The 15,331-nt window shown below is 44.9% G+C and overlaps 1 protein-coding gene across 2 annotated transcripts in view; it reads right to left on the reverse strand.

The window, feature by feature from the left end:
- DENND2A (DENN domain containing 2A) overlaps nt 1-15,331 on the reverse strand; it is a 58,365-nt gene that overhangs the window by 8,020 nt on the left and 35,014 nt on the right. The window contains exons 7-14 of one of the 2 annotated variants that reach the window (XM_048300964.1): nt 14,651-14,744; nt 13,328-13,378; nt 10,220-10,407; nt 9,414-9,523; nt 9,134-9,203; nt 8,438-8,515; nt 7,800-7,940; nt 5,375-5,523 (exon numbers count right to left, since the gene is read on the reverse strand). In XM_048300964.1, the coding sequence (XP_048156921.1) occupies nt 5,375-5,523; nt 7,800-7,940; nt 8,438-8,515; nt 9,134-9,203; nt 9,414-9,523; nt 10,220-10,407; nt 13,328-13,378; nt 14,651-14,744 (881 nt within the window). The remainder of the gene's footprint in view (nt 1-5,374; nt 5,524-7,799; nt 7,941-8,437; nt 8,516-9,133; nt 9,204-9,413; nt 9,524-10,219; nt 10,408-13,327; nt 13,379-14,650; nt 14,745-15,331) is intronic. The other variant, XM_048300965.1, reaches the window with a different exon arrangement.

The following is a 15,331-nucleotide window of genomic DNA, read 5'->3' on the forward strand; positions in this document are numbered from 1 at the left end:
GTGCACAGCAGTGGGGCATTACCACCACGCACTGGTCCTCTTCTGTGAGGAGAGGGTGAATGTGGAAGTGTTAGAAGTTTTACAGTTGTCACAAATCCTCTATTTTGAAGGTGTATCCAAATTTTCTGCCTCAACGTGGGACCTGAATTTACATACAGCATGTGAAAACCAGTGGAAAACATCTGAGTCCAGGTAGCTCCACAGAGGAACAGTGAGCAGCTGAAGTACGTGGTTATTTATGGCATGGTGAGATATTATGGCAAGCTGTCTCCTACTATATTTATGGTGGCTTGTTCTTCCCTCAGCCCAGCTCTCGAGTCCCAGTGAGTACACATGGTACGTGAGAGATTGAGTGGGAGGAAAGATGGCTGAGCTCCAGTGAGTGGAAGTCAAAGACAGAGCTGTGTTAAGTCTGAAATTGTACACACCAGGCAGTGGGAAGTAAAGATAACTTCCCCTTCCACCCCTCCATCTGTGGATGACTCATCGCCTCCAGGGTGAAACCCAGTGATCTCTGCTCCCCAACATTTCTCACTGTGGAAGACCTTTGCAGGGAACAATACTGGTAGGGTTGGGGTCTTTGAGCCTCCTTTCTAGGCAGAGCAGTTCAGGGATGGACACAGAGGAGGTATCACTGAGGTAACTTTTTCACATGTCAGACTTGCTCTGCAGGTAGTCTCAGGGAGCTGCAGGTTGCCAGGAGCCCAGGAGAACCGTGGCCTTCTGGAGTGACTCAAGCCTTAAGCTCTCTCTTTCTCTTGCAATTGGCACTGCAACAAGCACTAAGGGACTGCTGATTCACACCAGGCTGCTGAGCCTTGCATAAGAATCCAGCATGATAAATCCCATTTATGCCACCTGTGTGACTATGGCGCTCTTCAGCCAGCAGCCACATGACTGCAGTGTGCTCTGGAAGTGTCATGCACTACCCTCAGGCCACGCAAGTTCAGTCCAGCTGTTCAAAGGGGACACGGACACCACATTTTAAGGCTTTTGGTTTCATCAGTAATCTTTAAAGTACTGCAGGTCTTTGAAGAACACTTTCAAGATGCTGAATGCATTTTCACAGGTTCATTCGGCCTTCTGCAGGGAACATGGTTGAGCTGCATGTTGCTCACAGCTGAGACTGAGATGCCAATAGTACAGAGGCTGAAAAGTACTGACAAAGAACCCTCAGATCCCTCCCTAACGGGCTGATTTGGATTGAGACTTGAGATCTCTCTGGCTAAGCACCCCTTGGTCAGAACAATGATACTGCAGTCACCTCTGACATTTGTTTGCTTAAACAACAGGCCTTCCCACCACACAGCACCCTGTGCACAAACCTACCATACAGCACCCTAGGAAGCTGCTGCTTCTTGGTAGCCACAGGTGGGACACAGGTGGCCAATACAGAAACTGAACACCACAGCTGCAACTACATAGAAACCTTCCTCTCCTGGGAAAACTTGCTCCAAGACTAGCTTGACTTGCTCTAAAAGGCACCTTGACAAGTTGCAACAGCTTCTGCGGAGGGACACCTGCTGTTCAGCCTGGTTGCTTTCCACTCCAAAGACAAGCATGTGTGATAAAAAGCCCCCAAAGCTGAATCCCTTTTTGGGTTTAGGATACTGGATGATTCCTGAAAAACACCATCGAGTCAAACATCCTGCTGTAGTTTAATGCCAGGAAGTCCTGTGGTCCCTGCACTAACCAAACTGCTCAAAATATGCTGGCATTTGGCAACTTAAGACTGTTTGAATATGTATCTTTTAATTTTTTTTTTTTTAAAAGCTCTGCTACAGTAGGATTCATTTTTACAAACACCTTCAGATTTCTGAGACTGTGTCACATCTGGATTTACTTATGATGGATTACAGATCTGGTTTACAACATTTAGCAGGCACAGGAGCTTCCAAGCATTGTCCCATGACTTCACACAGCACTGCTGCAAATCCCACCAGGAGGATGCCAAGTTCCACCAGCTCTGTGGGGACCCTCACTGACTCTCACCAACGTGGCAGGTTCATGTAGGTGAAGAAGTGAGCTTTAAGATGATCTGAAGAAACAACACTATTATCTGACATCCAAACTTCATCCTTGGGTTTCTTCTTCTCCTTAATCAGCAGGCAAAAAGGGAGAAACCTGCGAGGCTGAGATTTGCAGTCCCAGATTTGTTTTTGTAGCACATGGTAAAAGGTTCTTCTTGATGATTAATTACCTTTGCTGGGGATGACCACATTTAAAGTGTCTACTCTAATTCTTTCAGATTTGCCTTTGATAACAATGACCACTTTGTGTTGTTGATACAGCTGTGGTTTCTGGCAGGGACAGAGGCAATTGCCTGAGTTGGTCAGATCCACAACAAGCTTTTGAGATCTGGAAAAAGGAAGCCTTGATTTTAAGCCTGTGCAAGTTTTTCTTTTTAAAAAGCCTTCTGAATCTCACAGATCTCCTGCTCAGGCCAGTAAAAACTGCCCAGCTCTAGGTACCTTGTGACATCAGGTGATTTTAGCTGAAAGACGCCTTCTAAAAGGCTGGTCAGCAGTGCCTGGAGCTGCATCCCAGGCAACATCCCTTGGAAACAAAAGCAGCTCTCATGCTGCAGTGTCTAACCTGTGCCACGGTTTCCACTGCCCCAGGACTAAAGTTAACAGTGCAGGAATGAATAAAAGCTGGGGGAGACTACACAGACCAACACAGTTTCAACAAAGTAATTTTCCTGGGTTGTGAGGCAATGTATACCCCAGTATCCATAGTGACAGAGAAGAAAACCCACCCAAAAACTAATAAACCAAATTCTTTCCTTTTCCGCTGCCAAGCTGTGGATTGACAGGTATTTAAACACTCAATGCTCATTCTAAAGATGGAAAAGACAAAGTATTTCACTTGCTGTACACTTGTTAGATGCCTTTTTTGGCTCAGCTTGAAAACAGTTGAACTGCAGTTCATGCAGTATTTGGCAAGAGACCTTTCAGCTTTCTTTTCCCACAGAGTGATTTTATAGCAATTAAAAGATGTAAATAAATTGCACACATCATTTCTCTGTCACTCACACCCAGACACACCTTTACAAACATGGACAGATAGTTTTTGATAGTGCCCACATGAACAACCACAAAGATGAATGATAAACATAAGTTATTGTGCATCTTTCACCATGTCACCTGTACTCTTCCTGTTAATCCATCTCAGCTGGATTATTTCTAGCATTCCTAACCTCTGAGCAGTTTCCAACAGCTGCTTTTATAGGTTTTTTCCTTCTCTTAGCTATTTCCAAAAAGTGTTTATTTTCTGTCCTCTGAAATTGGCATTTTCCCTCCTAGAGTGAATACTACTTAATACTCATTGAGTTCTAGGTGTTCCTGTCCCAGGAAAAGTATAATTTGGACAGAAGATCCTGTATCTACAATAGTATCAGCTTTCAAAACATGGAATGTCCACCAATGAGAAGAAGACACTGTTCACCTTAGGAAAGGCTCACCAAGCCAGTCCATTCAAGTCACTGAACTGGATTAAAATACAGTAGTTACTTAATTTTGAAGGCGATTTACTTTGTTTTCTGATTTTCACGCCTTTACAGTCCTTTGGGATCATTTCCAAGCTTTTGCTCCACAAAAATGAGCCAGAGAAACTTCATATTTTGTAAGAGGAAAAGACTCTCCTGAAATTGCTCAGAGCAAGGTCTTCTCAGAAACATCAAATATTCAAAGTCTCATAGAGAGCTGGCAAATCTACGGTAAATATTTGAATCTGAGCCCTGTGGTCTAACAGACCCTGGGTCTTTTAAACACAACAATTCCTTTTTCACAGGAAAAAAAAGCTGTTTATGATATATTTAGAGAGTCTAGAAACTATGATTCTATACCTCTCTCCCACTCTCTTTACATGCCTGTGCAGGTGGATTCATTCCTAAGGACCCCAGATAACCTGACAAAAGATACAGGGCTGGGAAAAGAACAGCAAAACCCATCGAGGTGCTTTGAATCAGAGCTATCACACCCCATGCTCAGAATACACAGTGTTGTGCTGTCATATAAAGGCGTGATAAGAAAAGATTTGGTAAATAAATGTTCATTCTAAAGTGATGCTTCAAACACCCCCCAAAAGTTCCCTGCCATTTCCTGATACCAGCCAGCTCTCATGTAGAGATTACAATGTCAATCTGTGTCCTTAACAAATTTTCTCAGAATGTAAAATCTATCCTACAGAGGAAGAGAAAAATATTTGAGAGCCTGTGATCATAGATTATGTCATAAATCACATATGTTACATAGAGATCTAGTGTTTGGATGAATTCTCTCACTTTTGATACAAGTCTAAATGCTCTGCATGAAATGTGTGGTTTAAGTATCCAGAATACTAAGTCTCTACACACATAATATATCAGTGATTATAAAGAGGCAAATTTTCCCCTTTCTGAACCAAGACAGCTGCCAAAATCTGCAAGCAGACAGTGCTACAAGCTTCTCTCTCCTCAGCCTTCCTATTGCTGTGATGAGACTGCCTGAGCTCTGCCCACAGAGAGCCCCGGATCCATGCAGAATGAATTTTTCCCCTTCATTTTCCTCTGGAAGGGGCCTCTCCATTCTTTGCCCCTGTGCTCAGTCCCAGAGCTGCAGGCTGCTGCCTGGAAGTTGTGAAAACAGACAGCTTAGGGGCATTGTACACTCCTGAAACCTGAGCGTGCTTCTAAGTGTCATTACTCATCCAGGCAGCTTTTCTTTCCCCAGCCTTGGCGAACTTTCCTCCCTGAATCCTCAAGTGCTTCAAGGGCTGGAGAGCTGCCAGCCCCAGCTGCACAAGATCTTAAAGAAACCCGGACCCATTTTTCATAATTTAGGGGAGCAAACAAATGCATTTTTAAAAGAGCGAGTTGAGCAGATTCAGAATAGAAGGGGGAAGTCCTCTGTCTCATTTCCCCTTGCCGTATCCTTTACTTTCATCCCCATAAGAAAAAAAGAAGTCTTCAGAAACCAATATGAAAATGCAAGCTGAAAATTTAAGAAGATTTTGTGACATCAGGGAAAAACTCAGAAGGGACAGTGATCTCTGCACAAGGCTTGAGCCTGGAATCCCAAGCACAGCTCAGCAGGGAACACTGCAACATCATGGAGCAAAAGGAGGGGGTTTGCTTCCTTAGCACCAGGGATCTGTTCTGAAATTGTCTGGAGGAAGTGGAACTTGGTTCTCCTTGGGGATGAGAAGCAGCACTTTTTGCAAGCTGCAAAACAAAATTATGGTTCATGGCCTAAGTTCCCCATTCCTGGGAAGAACAGCCCTATTCACGTCGTTACGAGGCTGGAAAAGGGCAGAGAAGGAAAAGAACAAAGCAGAGGCCTTCCCAGCCTCCCTCCCTTGCCAGTGCTTTCTTTAAGGAAATGCAAGAGGGTACCTGAGCTTGTCTGCGATAAAGATCACCCTCCTTTCCAGCAGCAAGGAGGCAAAGACTCTGCTCAGGTGCCGCACGCTGAGGGAGGTGAACAAGGACTCGAAATCAACGTGCTCCAGCCGGGAGTCAAGGGGCCGCCGCAGTTCGATGACCTGTTGGGGACAAAAAGAGCACAGGTGAGCTCTTGCTGCCCACCCAGAGTGTGCCAAGCAAGGACCCAGCAGGTATTTTCACAGCTAGCAGCCCTCACTGACTCCTGGTGAGCACCATGCAGCAGTAAGTCCTAAAGACAGTCTTTCCAAAGGCCTCCCATAAATCCTTCTTCCCAGATGAAGACGATCCAGAGTCCACTCCAATAGGCACAGCATGAGATCAACCACAAGTTCTTCCCACTGAACTGAGGACAGGGAGCTCTTCATAAGGAGGAAAACTAGTTTGTGTCCAGCTAGGAGTGGTGTTCAGGCTTTCTGGTATTCAGGCAGCAGAATGTCACGGAGCCTTTCAAATCCACACTCTGACTTTTACAGTTGCGATTTATTTATTTTTTTACTGCAAGAATCTGGATGTCTAACCTCCTGACCATAAATTTTTTATATCAGTTACAGACAAGAGCAGCCTGTGGGTATTTTTCTTTGCTCATATCTACTTAAATAATGCCTGTCATAGCACCTTAGCACTTCATACTCCTTATCTTAGACAGATGCTTATCTAAATTGTTTTTGAAAGCCTCCAACACCAGACATTTCATAAATCCCACAAGAAAATTACTCTAGTTCTGAACTACCCTCACCAAGACCAACCCTGCAGCTGAAACATGTCAGTGGCAAATTACTTCAATTACTTGTTGTCTTACTCTCAGTATACACTCAGAGCAACTGGTCACATTCCTCTCCATAGGAAACTGCTTGTGTAGTGAAAGGTTATCACGTGTCTTCCTTTGTCCTTTGTTTTCTATATTAAGTAAACAATTTTCTCAAGCTTTGCCTGTATTTTCTAGACCACTTAGTAAGCAGAACTACCCATCTGGGGCTTTCTCTTAGTGGTCGCATGTTTTGGAAAATGATATTCTAAATAAAATTCCATCAGTACTGGAAAGCAGTCCCTTCACTTACTTTCACAACGAAGGATTTTGTCTAAATAATACCACACTGTTACTTTTGCTCACTTTACGGCCCACTATACCACCAGATCCTTCTCTGAGGTACTGCTGCTCACTCAGTTACTTTCATGTTGTATTAGACTACTCCTTTCTTCCTCCCAGCATTTTGCTCTTGTCTGTATTGATTTTCACACCAAACCTTCCATCTACAGAATCACAGAATTGTTTAGATTGGAAAAGACCTCTAAGATCATTGAGTCCAACCTTTGACTGATCAGCACCATGACAACTAGACCACAGTGCCACATCCTGGCATTTCTTGAAAACTTGAATGTGCTTCTTGAATTTAGGGGAGTGGGGTACTTTGACTTTTAATCCCTTACTCTCCAAAATGCCTGCAACCAATCCCAGTGCTGTACTCTGTAAACATGGAGTTTATGCCATCAATCAGATAATTGATGAACAGGATCCTAGACACAAACCAGCCACAACGTTCTCGTGGCACACCACTGAGACTCTGCTCCTCCAGCACATATTTTTAACCAGCTTTGCATGTTCTCTGCAGTAATTTCATTTAGTTGGGACTGTTTTCAGTAGGGTTGAAGAGGATGTCCTCAGGTAGCGCTATGCTGAAAGCCCTCAGACACAACTTTATCAACTCGCTCACTTTCCTCCCTCTCACATTCAAGGCATGAATGCCTTGCAGCAAGTATGGCCAAAACTACATTCAATTTGTTTGTCTCCATCTTCCCACAGTCCTTCAATGCTACACCCTAAAGCTCTGCACTCTTAAAACCTCCTGCTGTCCTCACACTGCATTGTATGAGATGCAACACAGATCCTCACCTCCTCACTGTGAAAATGCCATTCTCAAAGGCTGCAACATTGGCCTGGTGTGGTTTCAATTATTTTTTGACCTGATCCACGCAAACAGAGGTTCTGTATTAAGGGTGCTGGAGCACATTGTATGAAGCTGTCTTTAGGAAGTTAAGTGTGGTGTCCTTGAGCAGATCCAAGGTCATATGCTGGGCAGCACAGGGCCTGCTGTCTGTGCCTCTTGGCTTCAAGGCCAATGTCCTGTTTCCTTTTGCTATATTAGGCTGTGTCCTTACATTTATTTTTACCATAGGATTTCCATTTTGATTCCGAGGTCACTGAAGTCTCCATACCATCCCCTCTGGTCCCCTATTTTACTCCCCACTTTCCCCCCACAGCTGTCAGATCATCTGTCCTTGAAGATCCCCAGTGCTATGCCATGGTCCCAACTTCCAGTCGCTAGTCCTGCACCATTTGCTGGCCTGTTTCCCCCTCTCTAGGAAGTGTCCTTACCTCTGTTCCTGAGCCTGGCAAGAAGTTCTTGACTGTAATTGTCCGGCCCAGAGCTGGGAAGGGTGCCTCCATGACACTCCTCATGAGAGGCTGCACCAGGGCTGGGGAAATGCCCCGTCTCTTCTCAACCTCATCCAAGATCTGAAATAAAGGCATGAAGACACAAAAACATGCAAATCAGGAGGAAGAAGGTAACACCAGGAATGAAGTGCACCAGCATCTATGTCCTCTCCTCAACCCAGTATCGACATGGAGCTTTGTATCAAAAGAAAGAAGGCACAAGGTGCAACTGAAGACCCTTCATTTCCTTTATCATGAGAAACACGGCTCCAGTGAGATCACTGTAGAGCTGAAAATTTGCAAACTCTCTGCTACACTCAGAGTCAGGACTCCACCTTTTAAACTCTTTTGTGTTCTGGTAGTTCTGCTGAAGGAAGAAGGCAAGAGCTGACAATCTAGTTTTCCTATTAACTGTGCTTTGCTAGGTTCTGGAATTAGCATGTGGTTGCCTCACCTACACGATTTCAGACCCTTTCTTCAGATATTGGCTTCCCTGATCCCCATTCTTCAGGTGCTGGCTTCACTTTCAGGTCCCTCTTGACCTACAGCACAAATTCCCTCTCTTTCTCCCCCCTCACCTTAGAGAAGAGATTGAAGCATCCAAGGCGACTCACAATGCAGTAAACTTCTGGGAGACGCTTCCCTTTCCCACTGGGCTTTCAAGACAAACGCAAATACACACACAAAAAACACCAAGGAAATGTCAGAGTTATAACTACTGCAAAGATAGAGTGACTAGTCTCTTAGTTGTGCATCTCACTGGCTGGCTCGGAAACTGGCAGACATTTGACAGTACGGTGATGATGACAACCTGGCTCAAACCCTGGTACACCAGAAACAGTGGGGAGAAATGGGTACATCCACAGTATGGTCCCAGCTTACCTAAACCAAATGACAAAGGCAGGGCAGACTGCTCTACAGAGACAACTCTGAACCTACAGGACCAGCACAGGTTTAGACAACTGTTTAACAGCTACCCAAACCTAAAGGGGATGAACCCTGTCTTCAGCTTAGGGGTGAAACAACAGTCCGTGGTCATGGTTGGGTGCTGGTGAAAGGAAAATGCAGGAGAGTTATGCCTGGAGTGGAGGATGGGACGCAGACAGGGACTTTGGCACTGAACAGAAGAGAGCAAAGCTGCTCTGCTGCTGCTCTTTTCATTCCACACTGGAATGAAGAGTAGCAGCTTTCCACTTTCCAGAATGGGTGCCAGCAACACCAACCCCACAGAAGGCTGCACCTCTAGGAAAAGAAAAAAACCCAGGGATAATTACCAGCAGCCTCCTACAATACCCAAATCGCCTGCTTCCATCTTCCCCGGTCAGGACAAATGAGAATGTCTCACTGCAGAAAGAGAAACCAGAAAGACAAGATACCATCAGCCACGTTACCAGTTTCTGCCATACAAATCCAATATACCCACAGCATTTCTGCATTTCCCAAACACCCCTCTCAGAGCTCTGCCCAGTCTTCTACTGCAACAGCTCTTGTACTTAATTAGCTTGATATAGAAATCTGTTTCTCATGGATCAGGATATAAAGTACTGTATTTACCTGGCAAACTGATGGATGGGGGCCCAGTCCTTTGCATCAGGGAAGCAAAACTGAGGAATAGCTTTCAACTGATCTTCTGCCTCACGCATGAATTTGAACGAGCGCTCAAGCTAGCAGAACAGAGAGAAGGAATGTTTCCAATTAGTCATGTGGGGATGGAATGACTTCAAATATTTTTCCTGTGACAAATGAAGAGGTGATGACAGAGGCTAAGCTTCTGCCTGGAAGATATTAAAATTTCTGTGATTCTGGCTCAGAATCCAATCCAATCAATATCTAATCTTTAGATATCTCAAGGTAACTCTGTGCCCCCAGTTCCACCAAGCCCTGTCTCTGCAGCACCTGCCCCTGCTATACTGTGCCTCTAATCGGGGACACAACTTCTAGCAAGTGGCAAAAGAACTGAAGTCTGAGGGCAGCTCTGGTCACATCCCACTTACAAACACTCTGTCACACTGGCTCTGTGTTTCTCCCACTCCTCCTTCCCCATTTTGAGCTAGGTTATCAGTGAAAGCTGCTCCTTCCCTTTCAGAACATGTATCTTCTCCCAACCATCAGTTTTCTTTAAAGAGGAAAGGGGGAGAAAGGGAATAGCTACGTAAAAGCCATAGCCAAGGGCAGCAAAAGATCGAAGTCAGCTGCTCTTTCAGCAGTGAGCAGTACCGTGCCACCTCTCAGGTAGGGAGACCCCCCCCTTCAGTGTCCCTTAATACTGTCACAGCAGATACAACGTGTGGTCAACAGAGAAGCTGCAGCTCTTCCAGCTCCCCAAGTGCACCACACAACCCGAGACAGGTCAGGCAGACCTTCAGTGGGAACTGCTGGGTGACCTCAGGGATGTAGGCAGCCCCAGCCTGCTTCTTGTGCAGCGACACCACGACGAAGTACTCGAAGAGCTGCCTCTCCTGATACTCGATCAGGTCCCGCTCCAAGGTCTGGTAGCGCGGGGTTTGCTTCAGCCGGGATTTCACGTGCACCAGGCGCTGGCTGTGAGCTACAGAAACAAGGGGGAGAGATTCTGACTTTGTCTGGCCCTATGCACAGAGCGTCTTTGCACAGTGCTTTGCAGAGATTGAGGGATAAACTCCAAAACACCTCACTGCAGTGGCTTTGTCAGTGGCTGAGTAAGAGGTGGGAACCATTTGGAAGCTGCACCATAAATACTGACAGAGACGGGCCATAACCTTGTGCCATCATCCTGAAGAACTCTGGCAGCAGAAGGATTTCATGGATAGCTTTTACAGCTGAAACAGCCCAAGCTGAGACCCATAGGGGACATGATGTAACAGATAATGTCCAGGTGTTCATCCTAGCACACATTTATGCATTTTTCAAAGCCAGCACAGTGAGGTGATTGACCACCTTTGCTCAGAGGAGGCTGTGGGCAGCAATCCCCATGGTTTTACAAGGCCAGCACTTGGGTCAGGCCAGGGCTCTGCTGTCTGAGTAATGCTGGGGACTCCCAGCTTCAGCACACAGGCTGGGCTGTAGGCCAACAACAAAAAACATGTGAAAAGAGGTGCAAATGAAAAATGGTAGCTCATGCCAGTTCTTCCTGTGCCTAAAACTAATCTCTCAGTGCCATGCTTCTACAAGTTCACCCAAAACAATGGGAAAACAAGAAAAAATGCCAAGCAAGCTGTAACTGCAACACACACATGAGCCATGGGACAATAAACATTCCAGCATGGAAAGTAATGAAAAGTTGCCTGCTGAGAAGAGACCAGATGAGATTCCCTGAGACCACCCCCCTGCTTCGTTTTACAGTTGCATCCCAAATTAAATCTCCATGACGTCTCCCTTATCCCTGCTACAAAAGAAAGAAAGAATTAACTACAAGCAGAGACTACAGCACATTCTCACAGCTTTGCTTTTTGGGAAGGTGGGTGGTAATGCAACTTTTTGATGGAAACAACAACCACAGAGACACTACAGGAACTCCAATACACAAGATATCTGCTTGGGAGACAGGACTCCCTGAGAGATAGTATATACTTGTTGATCTTTTGTCTGGTAAAGTTGTGCCACTCATGGGCTCTTCCAGACTATGCAATTTAAAGCAATCTTGAGGTGCCTCTTAAATCAGAAAGTGTAAAAAATCTTGGACAGTTAAAGCCCTGGAAAGATGGCTTAGACTCCTTTCTCTTGTCACCTATTATGTTACTTGCTCTAGGGCTGTAAAGCTTCAAAAGTTTTCAGAAGTGGTCTTTGTTTCACCACGGACTTCAAAAGGAGCAGTGTCACAGCAATGCTGAGTGCTTCTGAAAAGCTTGCTCGAGATCTGCACTGTTTATGTTCTAAAGATACCAGAATTTTACTGCTGTCATCATGGCAGAGTTTGTCTTCCAACATTTTTCCTTCCTGAGGGTCAGCACTTCCAGTTCTGACATACAGCCTCGTGATTTACTGTGTCTCAGATGATGTACAGTGACCTGCCGAGCAGCAGTAACTGGCTGGTGCGATTGGTCTGGTACTTAAAACAAAGTCCCAGATACAAGAGACTTGCTAAATCATCTCACTTTCCTATTTAAAAATAGGGAAGTTGACAGCTCAACAAGGCATAAAGCAAAATACAGGTGTAGTTAGAGCAAACAGCAAGTGCCAGAGCTCCTGTTCAAACTTATGTAGACTTGCATAGTCACTCAGACCCAGGTCTGGATCTGGGTATCGTTCAGAGCCCAGTGCTGCTGGATTTGAGGTGACTTCATATGATCTCCATCATCCTCTCTCTGGGGAGTTCTGAGCTGCAGTTACAGAGAAACACAGGATGATGCACATGATTCACTATAGCAACCAGCAACAGACAAGAGTTCAAGTCTTCCTGGCCACATCTCAACTAAATCTGAACATGGTCTGTATCTCACAACATCACATTTCAGGACAGTTGTGAATGTAATTTCTGCACCATCGTGGTGCAAACCCTCTCTCCTGTCTCCAGGCCAGCCTCAGGACTTGTCAAAAGGTAGACAGTGGCAGCAATTTTCAGCTTGATCTTGCTAACATAGCAACACAGATGAAAGATTTCAATGCAGAGGAAAGCAAGAGGATACTGTAGCTCTTGAGTGGGAAGCTGTGCTCACAAGAGGGAACTCAGTCTGAGCTTTCACTTCTGAAAACCTGAAAGAGGGTGAGAATGAGCACTCCCACACACAATGCACTGTGGCTCACACATGGCCCAAGTGCTGCTCATGCCTGTCTTTTCGGCTTGGAACTGACCTGCTATCCAGATCAGATGTGCCTGTGAGTCAGGGAACTTTGGAATGTAAGGGAGTTTCCATCTTGCATTCTAACTCTGCCAGGACTTTGAATTTGCCACACAAATTCCCAAAAGATACCAATGTCCTCATCATGTCCATGGGCTAATTACCAGTACAAGAAGGTTTCAGGAGAGTATTATGGAGACCACTACACCAAATAATCCTACAAGAGTGAAGAAAGCAATGCAGTGCTTTATCCCAACCCAGCCAGTGCGGGAGAGTTTAACCAGCAATAAATCACATAGTGCAACTCTGTTTTCCTAGCTAGCCAGTCTGGCTGGTGGCTTTTCTCCCTTAGTAAGCATGTGATGAGGTGTCTGGACATCCAGTCCCATGCAACACTGCTTCTGCCAGTCTGGTCACACATTTCTGACTCTACACTTAAAGAAATCTCACTGTATCTCATCAGTGTCCAATACTCCTCCTGGGAAAGTCAGTCAACAAGGAGCTTTGATGGGAGTTGGAAGAGATGTTTGTTTTGGGCTCCTATAGCCCACGGATTTTCTTCTGCAGCATTGAGATCTTTGTCTTCTCACTGTGTTCTATGCAGAAACAAGGTCCTTCTCCAAAGGCAGAACATAGAGGAGAGATCTTGTCCCAGGACCTCAGAGCAGAGTTTATCAGGAGCCATTTGCTCTCTTCACACTTTTGCCTTACCTTTCAGCTTCTCTTCAGTGTCACTGTCTGATTCACTGTTTTCATCTGTAACTAGGAAAAAAAGAAAGGGGAAGATGAATTAAGGAAAATATTTATAACTGTAAATTTCTTATCACTGGCATGAGAAAGCCAGGCCTGGAAACTTCAGGGGGAAGCAGTTTAGGTCCCAAGGGCCTTGTTCTTTTCAAGAGTCCACATGCCCACAGACATTTAGCTTTCCAACCCTGGTATCCTCCCATTCATTTAGGGAAAAAAACACCCAAATAAACAACAACAACAACAAAATCAATTTTGCGCAGCCAGAAGAGTTGCATAAGAATAAAATGCCAGGACAGTATTTTATCCAAGTCTGTAAAAGCACAACACCAAGGCAAAATACTTGTTAATATGCACTAGTTTGTGGGATGTGAGATAAAACCAAGAAAAGAAAGAAAGAAACAAAAAAATTATCAGACTGAATCAAACTGAAGGTCTATATGGTCCAGTGATCTATTTCTCTGAATGATGCTTTTGATGCTTCAGGGAGGGGTATAAAAAGTCTGGGATGCCTCCTCTGAAAGTTCATATAAACACACTCATCCACCCTGTGGCTGTCTATGCTTTATGAAATAGGATAAACAGTAACAAATAATTGTGGGAAACAAATAGAGGTGGTCACCTTTTGCTGGAAATTAAAGTGTTTTGGAAAAAAACACTGCATTGGAAAGACAATCTTAATTTTTAAAGAGATGCTTAAAAGTAATTGCTCTGAAGTGTCTGAATGCTTTGGGCAAGTTGTTAATTGACAGAGGAAGCCTGAAAGTCTCAATCCTGCTATGATGGAGATGGTCCTACAGTCAATTGTAGAAACCCTGATTCCCAACTGAGGCTATTTGTTTACTGGGATGGTGAAAGAACCAGGGCTGTTCCAAAATCTACTCTCTTCCATTGGACAGTTCACTGAAGTGACACATTCCCACAAAATATTTTGATCTCAACAAATCAGACTTTTTGGACAGAACATTCCTCTCCATAGCTTCCAGCATGTTCCAGAAATAAACATCAAAAAGAGGGGACATGTTTGGTGTGACCTATAAGGTTATCATGCAAAGCCATGGAATGAAAATGAAGCAAGAAAAACAGAAAACTTCCATTTTAATCAAAGTCCTTTGGGCAGAGGAACAGCCCTTATCTTACCAAAAAAAAAGAGTGGAAACCCCAACTCAACCTTAGTCTGGACTGGAAGAAGTGCTAGAAAGTGTCACATAAACCACTAAGCCAGTCTAAAGTCCAAGGCAAGTCCTCAGGAAGTCTTAGCTGTAGGATGGTTTGGAGCTCCTTTACCTTTCCCTGAATTGCTCTCTGTGGATTGTGACAGTCTCTTGACACGTTTCTTTCCCCTCCGGGCCTCGTAAATGGCATTGATTTTCAACACAAGCTGCTCAGCAAACACACAAACAAACAAGGTTAATTTCCTCCCCAGGCAAGAAATTAAGTTAGGATTTCATGCTAAGTGTTTTTTTTTTCCCAACCTTGGCCATATTGAAACTCTTCATTTCATGCTCCAGGATGCACAATTCCCAGGATTTATGCTGTACTGCCAGTGGCCACGCTCCCTCTGGTACAGCAGGAGCCCAGGAAAACAAGGCCTGATGAAAGGCCACACCTTAATGCACTTCCACACTGTGCAACTGTATAAGCTTGACAGTGTCCATCTCTCCATACCATGATCCATGCTCCAGGGAGCACCAGAGGGTCCCTTGGCACACTGCCCTGGTCTGCAGGTTTGGAAGCAGAAAACTGTCTGGAGGATGACTAAGAAATTGAGAAGGGTGGAAGCCAGTGATACTGAAGTATTTTACACTACTGGTTTCCTTTGCAAATCCTGTCATCCCTGTCCTCCCAGCTGACCAAGAGAGAGGACATTTCAGTGTTGGGCATAGCTGGGCTTAGTGGCTCATTCAGTGCCTCTGGTGTCCCTGTCCATTCCTGAAGGGGAGGGGAATTGCAGCAGAACCATGCCAG

This window comes from Corvus hawaiiensis, chromosome 4, assembly GCF_020740725.1.
Source record: "Corvus hawaiiensis isolate bCorHaw1 chromosome 4, bCorHaw1.pri.cur, whole genome shotgun sequence".
Classification (NCBI taxonomy): Eukaryota; Metazoa; Chordata; class Aves; order Passeriformes; family Corvidae; genus Corvus; species Corvus hawaiiensis.